The sequence below is a fragment of the Coturnix japonica genome, chromosome 4 (genome assembly GCF_054131305.1).
Source record: "Coturnix japonica strain WE chromosome 4, WE-NBRP24, whole genome shotgun sequence".
Lineage (NCBI taxonomy): Eukaryota > Metazoa > Chordata > Aves > Galliformes > Phasianidae > Coturnix > Coturnix japonica.
Genome location: NC_140666.1, coordinates 34,930,185 through 34,943,176, shown reverse-complemented (window position 1 = coordinate 34,943,176; position 12,992 = coordinate 34,930,185). Strand labels below are relative to the sequence as shown.

General features: G+C 40.4%; 1 protein-coding gene across 1 annotated transcript; it reads right to left on the bottom strand.

The window, feature by feature from the left end:
• Positions 1–2,128: 2,128 nt before the first annotated feature.
• On the bottom strand, positions 2,129–12,373 carry NOAZFP (nucleolar atypical zinc finger). The gene is made up of 10 exons (XM_015861073.3): positions 12,281–12,373; positions 9,283–9,412; positions 9,021–9,040; positions 8,845–8,915; positions 6,794–6,873; positions 5,881–6,007; positions 5,061–5,165; positions 4,186–4,232; positions 3,464–3,581; positions 2,129–2,821 (listed from the first exon to the last, which is right to left on the bottom strand). The coding sequence occupies exons 2-10, from the start codon at positions 9,400–9,402 to the stop codon at positions 2,547–2,549; spliced, it is 963 nt and encodes a 320-aa protein (XP_015716559.1). The 5' UTR covers positions 9,403–9,412; positions 12,281–12,373; the 3' UTR covers positions 2,129–2,546.
• Positions 12,374–12,992: the final 619 nt, after the last annotated feature.

Sequence of the window (12,992 nt, the reverse complement as noted above, 5' to 3'; positions counted from 1 at the left end):
GAAAAGAGCTCACAGATATGACCAGAACTCTTGTTTATTTCAGGGACTACGGACCCAATAAATACTACTGTATTTTTAGCTGCAAACTAAAATGATGCACTTCCTATTAAATTAAGCTCTAAGTGCTTATTCCCATGTTTTTTAACTTCACTGAATAAGCAGATAGGATGAAAAAATGCAACCTATAGCATCATATCCTGCCTGTCCTGTTGCAAACAACCAACCCCATCTGTACAAAATGTGGTCGTGTTTGTCTCTTCCAGCTTGAATCTACTGGATTACTTTAAAGCAGCTTAGAACAGCTTGTTCTGACCCTTCAAATGCCAGCTACCATAGTTCTAATACCTTGGCTCTGTTTCCAGTCCGGTTCGTATTTGAATAGTATGAAGAGCAGCCCAAAGAGAAATTGCAAATAAATGCCTGTCCGCTGAGCAGTGACCTTGCTAAATTACAGCAGGTATCCTGAGCATCTGTGCCATGGCCTTCTCTTACTGCAGCATGATAGGAACATGCATTAGCTCAGGAGGACTGATGTCAACCAAACTGGCAAAGAAAGGACACTTCAATGAGAAAATTAATAATTCTTTACTTTGATTATGATGATTAATTCTGTTACATCAGCAGCTTTTGGCAGAACCAGTGACAGCAACAGATTTCATATGGGGAAAAAACCTAATTCAGGAGCCAAGGACATTAAAGTGGAATTTTGTGCAGTTAAGCAATGATATTAACAAATTACGCACAAGCAGCTATAAATTAAATATGTTCAGAAAGGCACGTTTGTTTCTCAATCCTATGTAAGACATTGCAGTGATGTAATATTATTTTGCGTTTGATATATTAGTCAAGATAAAAAGAGATTGTTTCTGGAATTGACCACTGGCAGATGGACTCAGCCATGGAAGTTTTTGGACCACACAAAGCTGTACATAAACTCTATTGTAGGTGCCAGTTTTGCAACCTGGTAACCACTAGCAAGCATCCTAATTCCATCTCTTCAGCTTTGGTTATGCAACCAAGACTAACCCAGCCCCCGTCATGTATGGAATATAAGACAGGCAGGTCTTTGCTGGCATATAAACCTAGCTAGACTTTTTCTGAGGAGGACTTGGCTTTCAGGCCCTGTATTCACTGGTTTCCTCTGTTTCTGAAGGCAAGCACTTTAAACGCACTGATTGGTTGCTCCCTCTCTAATGCAGTTTGTTTTCTTTCAGTTGTCATAACCAAGTTGCCTTGTTTGTCAGTTTGTTTTGTTTCGAATGCACTCCAACTCATGCCTTTTATGCATTTGGCATGAGGGCCAGATTCCTCAGTACCGCTTTGTTAGGAAACACTCATTTGGCAATCGTAACACTAAAAATTATCCCCAATAGGATATGCTTTATCAACCCATGACCCTTAGCTGTTTGAGTGAGAAACAGCAGATAAAGTACAGATGTAGATCATTTTGTCAATGCTTCAGATGTTTGACAGATTACAAGGACTAGTTCCTTTCCACTCAAACATGGTATTTAGAAAACTGGAGTAATGCTTTAGATGGCTGCCTTTTTATCTTCTTCATCTGTCTGCTGTTAAAGTCACTATCTTCTCAGTGTTCCCCTGCAGGAGGAAACTAAAAGCTAGTCCACTGAATTACAAATTAGAATCACTTCAAACACTGGTGCAAGCATCACCACCTCAGCTCAGGCATACTCATCGTTTGTCTTGTACCAATACATTTGGACAGAACCAAGGGCAGTTGTGTTTTCACCTTATTAGTTCATACACAGAGTTTGTTTCCCATTTCTTTTATACTATGTGCACAAAAGAGAGCTGAATGCTACGCAGAGAATAAACCAGTCTCCTTTTGATCTACTGAGAAACTGTGCAGACTTCAGCAGCACCAATACTTGTGCTGCAATAAAAGTTACAATTATCTGGGGAGGGAGTGCTGGTAATGATTTCAAATAACCCCATTGATTTCTGTCATGTACTAAAAACTACCAGAAAGATAATGTTCAAGTAGACAGAGAACTACATTGATTTGCTTCACCTACATAAACTAATAAGTTATTTTAATTTCAGTTTACTCTTTGCGTACAGCCTGCTTTCCAACTGTTTAGATACATCAATATTTAGAGACAACTCATTTGAGAATGCAGTTGACTTTTATTGTGGTAACCCCCCAGAAATGCAGTCTGCTGCCCAACAATACACTAATTTTATGAAGTCAGTTAACAAATACTGTAAAAATAACTTAATTTCTGATGCATAAATGGAAACAAGGCATTAAACCGTCACACTCAGTCACCGAAAGACAACATCATTTAGGTGGTCAGAGGAATAAAAAATATTCCCCCAATTTTCTCGCCCAAGTTCCAAACCCAATAATGGTTTATATCAACAAATCTCACCTGGAGTTACCATAGATGTCCCAGACTTTATTGTCAACCTCTGATATGTTAAGTACCTGATAGAACTATCCTACTGGCATGTATACAACTCAGCAATAACGCATCTGCTTTGTGCAACCTCTCAAAAGATTCTAGCTCAATAGCATACTCAAATTAATCTTCAGGTTCTTCATAGTGTGCATACCCACTAGCGTAAGTCCTCCCTAAACTCAAATTGCTGAATACATCTGTGGTCTCCGTATCAGAATCCTTCCCTCCTCCATCCTCATCTTCATCATCCTCTTCTGCTTCATATTCATCATATTCGTCATCATGATCACCTGCATCTCCAGCCTTGCTGGAGGAGAGGTTCTTCCAGTAGGCATCATAACCAGAAGCTCCATCTGCATCTTCACCTCCAGTCTGGCGTCCAAACTTCAAAGAGCGCGCTGTAGGCAGAGAGAAAAACCATCATGCTCTCACCTGTCAACAGCAATTTGAGCAGAGTATCTGACATTTCTTTTCCATCCTTGTTCACTACTCAACCTTTTTCTAAATCTGACATTTTCACATTAAATCCATGCTCTAACAGAACCTTTCCACTACAAGCAGTCTCCTCCTGTGCAGCCATGTTTGTACAATCAATAACTGTCTCCAGAGTATGATATAGGTTTTAGGATGCCTTCAGTACTCTAGCCATGAAAAGTTGTAATTGGATATGCTCCGCAGACATGGCACGTATTCTGATTTATTAAAGCAAAGTTAAGAGGTAGATTCAATGTATGTCACCAAATGACACTTCTACATTCATCACCCTTTTTTTGGTAAATGAAATAAAGGTGTAAGTGAGGAATGTAATTCTTCCATGACTAAAATCTCGAACTAAACAAAAGCTTTGACTGTGTCAGAATCAATTAAAGATTAAGTAAGACTCTGATACACGCTTCAAGAACTACAAAACACAATGTTTCCCTAAGAACAGATGCATCAAAGCTTTGTAAAACAGCTGAAAATAACTGTTTTCTCATTGTTCCCATGCAGATAAGTAATCATCAGCTTGTGATGCTTGTGAGCTAGAAAAGCAGGCTTACTTGACATGCTCAGATCCTTTGTCTGCTGAGTTTCATGGCCGCATTTAGGGCAGGGAGGCTCTTTTCCCTTTTCCTGTTTGAAAACCTTACTTCGCACGTGATCATCACAAAAACAAGCCTGGAGGGTGAAAAGATAGTGAAAAGGCTAAATGTTTTAATCATACAAGCAAAAAAAATCAGCAAGAAGCCAGTGAAAATGTGTCTAACAGCAGCAGGATTTTCTGGGTGGGATTAAACTTTATTGAGCTCTTATCTGCAGTGGAATGGGCAATCTGCACACCATTTATGAAGTTGAACTACTGTGTTAAATGTCGTTTCACAGTTATCTGAGGAGGAGATTGCACATAGGTGATGATAAACAGATAGAAAAAGTAACATATTCAAGGACTGGGTTACAGTGCTGCCCATAAGGGGTCTGGCAAACTTTGGTTTACCTTGGCAAGCTTACATAAAATACATTTGGAGATGTACATCAGAACATAACTATGCAGTGACCTGAAGGCAAGAATGAGAGATTGAAATCTCATGTTTTGCATACCAGGGAGCTGGTGAAAATCCATGGAAAAAGAATAATTTGAAAGACAAAATTGATGTGATGGAGAATGGAGGGGGAAAAAAAATAAAAAACTGGAGGGCAAGAAAAAGAAGAGCAGGCCTTGGTACCATCCCTGGAGGCTAAGAAGAACAAGTCAAAAACTGCAACTACTTGCAGTCATATTTACCTTACAACGCAGGCATGAATGCTGCCCAAGCCTGTTACAGGAAACACCTGTTGGTGGAAAAAATATATGTAAAACTCATTACTTGGAAACTGTAGATCTGAGGACACTCAGAGCTTACAAACTCCAAACCTAGAAGTTGTTCCATATATTCCATCTTATCCTCAAGAAATGCATTTTATTGCATATAACTCTATATGGAAACCTATCTATACTAAAGAATTACAGCTGGCACGTGAACTGTAAAAAGCAGCAGAATCAGTGCTCTCAAAATCTAACTTGTCCTAAAGCTTCAAACTGGTTTCTTTACTCCACTAGAGGGAGTACGTTGAAGGCAACCACTTAGGAATTGGTAGCAGCACGAAGCTGAATAGTTACAGTGAATAAGTTACTCCTCAAAAGCACTATTTCATCTTAAGAAGTCTCTGTGCAAGTACTTTCTCCACCTTGCCTTACGCTTAGGATAATGACGCTTCTGTATCTGAATTAATTAGTATTATGAGTTCTCCATGTGAACAGGTCAGCAGTCAGAGTCAGCACTCTGTTTAAAACAGAATTGGAAATGCTAATGCTCATATATTTAAACATTTCTAGAGCATCTGTGCTTAATAAAAACTCTTGGGGTTGGAAAGTAGTTTTCTTCACAGATAGAATGGGATTTAGACTACAACTGTATGACCACAATTAAAAGTTGATGTATTCTATAGAAGTTCAGGTTTTTAATTCTGCCTTTATACCAGGATTGTAGGCACTTTCCTCCAGTGGTGGCAAAAGGCAACACATACCTGGAAAAGGCACTGGAGATTATGCTGGAACACAGAGGAAGCAATTTGAGTCTGTTGAGTTTTTGATAAAGAGTCTACAAACAACCAACTTACATTTAAATGTCTCTGCTTCCAAAACTTGGCAGCTGGCTTGATGTTCAAACTGATCATCTTCACAGAGGAAATTGTGGCAGAAAGAGCAGGCAAACATTCTGCCTCCTGGAAGATATATCAAGGCAAAATAACCAGTAACAGGCATAGGTGCCAAGTTCTGCCCCACAAACAATTTAGGCAGTTATGTGACTTTTTTATTGCTGTTTTTTTACTGAAGACCAGTTCTGCCCTTTGTCTAATGCTCTAAGAAAGTTCTAAATTAGACACTAGCATCCACTTTTAGTATGAAAAATACCATGTTTCCTACAAGACAAGACAGCATAAATATAGAACAAGTATTGCTAGTAGTTTATTTCAATTTGACTATGGCATTTTAGTGTTATTTAAATTGTATTGGATCTTCTCTCATCCAGTGTTGCTCCTTCCCACCCCCTCGCCTCTGATGCACGCTAAAATTATACTTGAAAGGATTCTACAAATGGTTATCAGTATGGTTTGCCAGGCAACTGAGAACCCAAACACCTGTACCAGTGCAGATGAAAGGGGTGAGAATGACAGAAAATTGCATGTTGATCATCAGATACGGTACTTAATTATGTAAAGCATTCAGCTGATGGGACAAGAAGTACATGTTCTTGGGCACATTTACATTCCCCACTTTGTAAGATCTGTTTTTAAAATGGGGAGAATGCCTTCCTTTGACTAAGTATACTAATCTTGAAGACCAAGAATGTAATGCTAAGTATATAGGTATAATAACTTATGTAACATGAGAGGAAAAGCATAATTTAGATTTTTTCATTAACGGTGAGCAGCCTACCGTGATCCCAGACGCTTCTTTCACACTCAATACATTCTGCATCTGCAAGAGGGCAGATGCATGCGTGCGTGCTGAGACACTTCCTCCCGTGGCACACCCAAGCTTCACAGAAATCACAGATTGCACCCTGCAATTACAGAAAGACAGCATCCTGGGACTTGTACAATGCCCAGAGAGACTTATTTCAAAACCCTGTATCTTCCTCACTCTCCCTTCTCTCTGTGGGTTTATTCCAGGTGAGCAAGTCAATACAAAACAATCAGTATCCAATCAAGCCACTTCAGGATTCTCCTTTTCTTTTAATTCAATAATCATTTTTGCAGGATTACATAAAATGAGAAACAACTTCTTTTCCTCCTTTTCTGTCTTTACCATTTAAAATCTGTATCTTAAATTTTATGCATGGAGTTTGTCTTCTAGCTAAAATCTGAACTTTATAAATGATAGCCATTTTCAGACCAAAGTTCAATTTGAAGGGAAAAAAAAAAAGAAAAAAGCTATAGATTCTCACAGCTGAAATCACTCCTTCAGATATTAAAGCACGTTATATTAGAGCATCAGGTCCATGGCCAGCAAAGACCAAATAATGCACCTGAAATATAAATGATACATTTTCATTTTAGTTAAAGTGCAAGATCGGAAGATCAACTACATAATTATAGCATTTAAGAAGCCTCCTCAGCCCACAGGCAAAAAAATACCAGTCAGGGTCTGCAGGAGGTCAGTCTAAAAAGGAAAACATTACATTTTCAGTAATGCAATGGTAAGATGAGAGAAAAGTCTTAGTGTGCCATATGCTATCGTTTGCAAACCTTTTTTACCTTGTTTTAGAAAGATATATATATAGAATATAGATATATTATATAGAATAATGTCACACTTGATAAAAAAAGCTGTCATTTTATATACATACCACCATTGCCAGCCCAGTACTGTACACACCAGCATGTTTTATGACACAATCTGAAGACTTCATCATGCATTTGGTTTTTCCTGAATAAAAAAAAAAAAAAAGTAGTAAACAACCAGAAGGAAAATACATAAAAATAAAAACAGTGCTTGTATAAAAACAGATTCAAGCAAACATCTGAACTTATTGTATATCCAGCTAAAGACTAATGCAAAGAAATTTTGGCAACTTGTTAACCTCCCCGTGTATTTCACTTAGATCAAATGAATTATGGTCTGTTTTCAGCACCAGTGCTGAGATGAGGTAGTGGGTTGTCTTGCTGTATATTTTGAGGCAGGCTGAATATATTGGCAAGGATTTCAAATGTCAAAACAAGATAGTTAAGGTGTGAATTAAGGAACATCGACAACACTGCTGCTTGTCCCACCACAAAAGTGGCATGGCTGAGGACCTCTGAAAATAATACACATACTTGACTTGATTACTTACATGCTTAGATGCTTAAGCTTTTAATGTGTTTTGTTTGTTTTTCAAAACAAATAAGAGATGGCAAAATAATTCTCTTTAAATGCAGAGCTTGTATGGGAAAAAAAGCCACGGTCTGCACTTCAAAGTCCTTCTGACACAGGTAAACAACTAGGGTGATATCTTTCCCCTAGAGTAAGTAGCTTTACCAGGAAGATGCTTACTTGGTATGTAGATATGTAAGCAAAAATACCTGTTGCTAGTCTAGGTCACTGCACTGGGATTTTATCACTAGTTTAAGCTGACCTGCAACAGATCCCTTTGGTGTCTCTATTATTGCCTCCTTACGGGGGATATTCCCAGCAAACAAACTCAAGAGTTCATAAAACTAAATTCTACTCTGCAAATGAATCCCAGTATGCACTACCAGCAAGAGGGTTTTGATGCAATCAGATACCAAATGGTGCTGAGGAGTGACCACTGGTGGTCTGAGCTGGGCAGTATAATGTGGTGAGGATATTACTGGCTCTGGAGCAGAGCAATACAGCTGCTGGGCTCCCATCCTTCAGGGACTACTCGAGGAAAAATGACATTGGTTTATGAGGTCTGTCACCAACACTTGATTAAGCACCGAAGAGTTCTAATGGCCTTTGTGTTGGCAAACCCTAGGGGACTCAGCATCATTTTGCGGTGATTGGGAACACTTTTTTTTGAGGAAACACACTGCAGATTAAGATAAATTCAACATACAGGAGTCAACTTTGGACTGTAAAACAGACAAAATGTTTTTAGTACTTTACAGTGTGATGACAGAAGGAAGACTTATGAAGGATGACGCGGTGCCACTGCACGCAGTCAGCCTGGCTTCCAGAAGTGCTCAGTATCTGCAGGTTCCAACAAAGGCACTGCAAGCTACAGATGTCAGCAGCTTTGCGTGTCAGACTGCAAAACGGCCAAATTACTTAATGAAAAATGTAAAATCTGCGATGATATGTTGAAGTAGTGACACAAAAAAACAACTTCAAAGTACAGAATGATTATTAACCTCACCTTCAAGCAAGCTGCATAAATAGGTGTTTTAGCCTGATTCAGAACCTAGCTACATACTAAGCGTCCTCCTCATCTGATTTCAAAGCATGCCACAAACAGCTTACAAAACTATGTTGGTTTAATTGATACTAAAGTGATCAGCAAGTATATCATCCCCAAAATGTAGTATTTATTGTATCCTTTGGGCAGTCAGCTCTTATGAGCTTTGTTGCCACTAGGAAACAGCGCCCCCACATAAATCTAGGGGAATAGTCATACGTTCTCAGCCCCAAAAGGCAGTAAGTAAAATTCTTCTAAATATCAAATACTGAAGACAAGCCTATGGCCCAGACTTGCAAACCCTGGAGGGTCACAGGTATGTTCATTAATTTGTGTGATTGAGCAAGAACCTCTTCTTAAGGAGGATATTCAAAACAGATTTAAAAGAACCTGCTCTAAAAATTGCATAAGCACTTAAAGACAAAGGCACCTTAACTGCAGAGAGTTTGAAGACAAAAGAAACAGAGAATAGCACGTTTGTATTCATTATTTCCACTTACCACACTGTGCACAAATGGGTAGTTTTTGAACAGAGTTGCAGAAGTAGCAAAAAGCTCTATTCTTCTGTCGTCTAGGCACATGGAGAGAGGGGGGAGGGAATAAAATGTTAAAACAAGACCTGTGAAATGTTTGAGACTAAATAATACATTAGCCTTTAGAAGGGAAAAATGCTTACCTTTGGCACTTGTCACATTCCTAAAGAAAAGAAATAAAACAGTGGTAATTGTTTTTATGTTATGTAGAACATGTAAAACTCAGAATTAAGTTCTGATTAGGAACCAAACTTTTTATGCAAGTACTACTACCCCTGATACAAATGTAATCTTAAATGTAAAGGACGTTGTTCTAGAGGTACTATACATAGTTAATGTGCTACCACAAATCTTACATAATTTAAAATCAAGTATTGTAATACAAAATATTTTAGTTTATTTTACCATTGAAGCATTACAAGGATGTTTGGCTAAATCTATGTTGGCTCTTGAAGCCCTTATCTGCTTCTCACGTTCTCGACGGTTCTCAGCTTTCTTACGAGCACCAGTCTTCTTTTTAGGCATCTTTCACTGTCTGTGGGACAGAAAAAGGTATGTAATAAATACATGTAAGTACATGGATACAAATGACACAGCCAGCACTAAAACTAGATCTTGGAGTTCCCATCTATTAAATGTTTCATTTCCACTTGTTTCCTTTCCTGAGAGATTTTCAAAAGGACTCCTGTCCCCTATGAAGGATCCTGTGATGAACTATGAAGAATCTTGTGATCTGGAAAGGATTTTGCTGTCCTAAACTCCGTCCCTAACTATCTTCTAAGTCTTTTGCCTTTGAAATAATGCGCTTTGTAGGATTATTTGTGATGGGCCTCTCCCTTTAGACTGCCTTACTGTCTGTTTAATAAGAACAATACTCAGCTTATTTTCACTTCTCTCTTCTCAAGCTCTCTACTTCAACCAGTTAAAAAAAAATTCTTCAGGTAAGTGAGTCATGGTTTGCTGCAAAAGTGCAAATGGCACACTTTGGGAAAGCTTAGAAAGCAAAACGTTACTATTGTAGCTTTAAGAGCGATGAGAAAGGGATGTCTCAACCTGTAATTTATTGTTCTAGCACAATAGTAATAATGAAGAGAGATGAGCATACATTGCTTTAAAGATGCCACTGATTCCCGAGAAGAATTTATGGTGATTTAATTCCTCTGGTTCAATGTGTGCCTATTTCAAGAGCCCAGGAGGGAACCAATGCAAGGCAGTGCTGAGACTGTCAGAGAATCAGAGCACTGCACTCTTATCATCTCCACAATGAAATACACAACATTCATGAATGCTTAATTTGCTATGTGCCATTATTATCCTGACTTCATGAAATGGACGACTGAGAGATAAAATGTGTAGTCTGACATTAGAATTTCTCTTGTTGATGCTGGCACTCAAGTCAGGCAGCCTTCCTTAGGCTCAGTCTTCACCATCATTTCTGCTGATGTAACCGTTGTTGGCGTCACATTCTAAACCAGGTACAGAGTAAACTTAAAAAGTGAACCAAATGAAAAATGTTCCTCCAAAGTCAAGATCTATACACCTGATAGAGCAAGGCAATGAAAGGGGCAGCAGGGTTATTTGCTTAGCAACCATGGAAATAAAGCAGCTCATGAAGAGGCAAGGACCTCTCCACTGACATACAAATATGCAAAGAAAAAGAGCAACGCTGCCTTATTAAGCATATTTGTAAAAGACACTCCTAAGTCTAAGGCAGATGCATTTCTTTGCGCTGTAGCAACCAAACCATCCATGCTTACAGATGATGTGAAAATTTGGCCATCCTTAGCATTTAGCTCCAAGTTTGGTACTTCACTACAGCGCCTGTGTTTTGTAAACCTGACTCCTCTAGCAAGATGCCCCAGCAAATCTTGTGTTGCACAACTAGTCCACAATTCCTGCTCTTCCCAGTTTCATCCCTAACATCAAGCTGATGTGTAGGTGTGCATGATGGTAGCTGCAAGGACAGCTGCAGCATCAATAGACAGTGAACTGTAGCAGCTTGAACTTAAAAATTGGTATCGCTTTTCAAAAGATCTTAACTTTCCTAAGCAAAGAAACATATTGTCCTGACCAAATGTTAAAGTTTGATTTCGATAGCATGCATAAATCAGCTTGCTTGCTCTGCAACATTCTGCACCGCATTTCAGTGTCTTATTATGTAGTCAAAATTGTATTGCTAAGCTGCCTGCTGGCAAGAATCATTATTCTAGAGTATGACATTTCTGACACTGGAGTTCAATGTGAGATTGCACATTAATTTTCTAACTGCTCAAATGCCGATTTAACAATAGAATCTAATAGTATTTATACCTCGGCTTCTTCACATTACTTCCTAATTGAAAGCACTGAAGAGGCAAACCTTCATAATAAACACTCTTGGTGACTACTGAGGACACATATTATGAGAAATGCTGAAGACTGTAGCTCATTAGAAAGCTGCACTTTCAACAACAAAAATACGATGTCAGGTTCTTTTAACAAAGCCATCGAGTTAATCCAGGCTTTCAAACAGCAAATAGCACCCTACGGATTGATATTCTATCACTCTTCCCCTCTGAGCTCTCACCTTTGTTGTTGCCCTACCTCGTAGTTTTTTAGGGACCTGACCGGCCTTTTGAATTTTCTGACTAGAGCAATAATATTGCTATTACACCAGAAATGACAACAGTAAGAACTGTCCTTAGCTGCAGTTCTTTTCAAACTGCAGAATCACAGAATGGTCGTGGTTGGAAGGAACCCCGAGCATCACCAAGTCCCAACCCTAACTCCACAGGCAAGGCCACCAACCTCCAGGTCCAGTACTAGACCAGGTTATAGTGGATTTCAGAAGTGCTAACCAGTTCCTACTGGCACTGTGTTCTACCTGCAGTTCTAACAGCCCTTCTGTAACCTGTGGCTGGAGGATGGCCAAGGAAATGTTTAGGACACTGTTTAGGACACTGGACACTGGTACCAGATGCTCAGATGGGAAAGGCACAGCGCCATCAGTGGGCTCAATGCGAGAGAAGTGGCGTGGGGGAACCAACCGAGCAGGTCCAACCAAGGAACCAACAGCTCCAAGGAGCCGCTCGTTTAGGATCCAGGCACTGGAACGATCCTGTGGACCTCTTGCTTAAGAGGTACTGAAGGCACAGTGACAGCCACGGTGCTCCCCTGCTCCTTTGCACCTACGGCTGCTGTCAGAGCACTCAGCACGCTGTCACGCAGGACATGGCAGGTCCGTGCCTGCTTCCCTTCCTCAGCCCACGGAGATACGATCCTGCTGACCCGCACCCGATCTCCTGAGCTATCGGCACTTCAGCTTTTCTCCAAGCGAAGCTTTCTAAAGCAATCACTGTTAGCTTTCCAGCTGTTCCACCTAGGCCCCCAAACCGCGTCGCGTTCCAACGCGCTCATCATTCACCTCCGGAGCAGCCCGCCGCCGCCTCGCTGCCTCCTGCCGCACAGCCGGGCCGAGCTCCGCACCGCGCACCGAGCACCTCGCTCCGCCGGCGGCACGGAAGCCGGAAGCGGTGCGCTGCCCGCCCGGCCCGCGCGGCGACGAGGGAAGGTTCCGTCCTGGTGGCTGTAATGCTCCGCTCGCCTCCCTCCCTCACGGGTATCGCAGGGATTTGCTCTCCGCCTTCTCTGTGTGTAATGAGCCTTTGCTTACGAATCGAACAAATTGATTGAAAGGAGCTTAACGGCGAAGTTTTGTTATTGTTAAGTCAGGTATTCTTTATTAGCAGCAGTGGGAAGCACTGGGGATGCTTCCTCTGTAAGTGCTTCAAAGGTGATATGATTCAGAGCACGCTGTATTTCCACAGACAGTTACACAGACAGTTCATCAGTTACCCACTAAATAACATACACATGCCTGTTACTCAGGTAGTGATTTATGAGGTTTAGTCTTCTATTCCACGGTCTCTTCTGCAGTCTAGCATCCTTTTAGCACCATGACAGCCCAAGGAACAGCCTTTTACTTCATCCAGTGGTCTTCCTCCATCGTCTTCTGGGTGCATTTTCTTCACTGGCACACGCTCAGTAAGAGAATGCCTGTTATTCATAAGCACCAAAATCATAGCATTTGCTCACTCAGCACCCGGAACATCTGCTTGTCAACCTGTCTTTTAATG

Excerpts from the sequence above, each read along its gene's own strand:
- NOAZFP (XM_015861073.3), bottom strand. The coding sequence starts at position 9,402 with ATGCCTAAAAAGAAGACTGGTGCTCGTAAGAAAGCTGAGAACCGTCGA. Across the intron at positions 4,233-5,060 it reads GGAAGCAGAGACATTTAAAT|GTGTTTCCTGTAACAGGCTT; the intron begins GTAAGTTGGTTG and ends TTCCACCAACAG. Across the intron at positions 3,582-4,185 it reads ATTCATGCCTGCGTTGTAAG|GCTTGTTTTTGTGATGATCA; the intron begins GTAAATATGACT and ends TTCACCCTCCAG.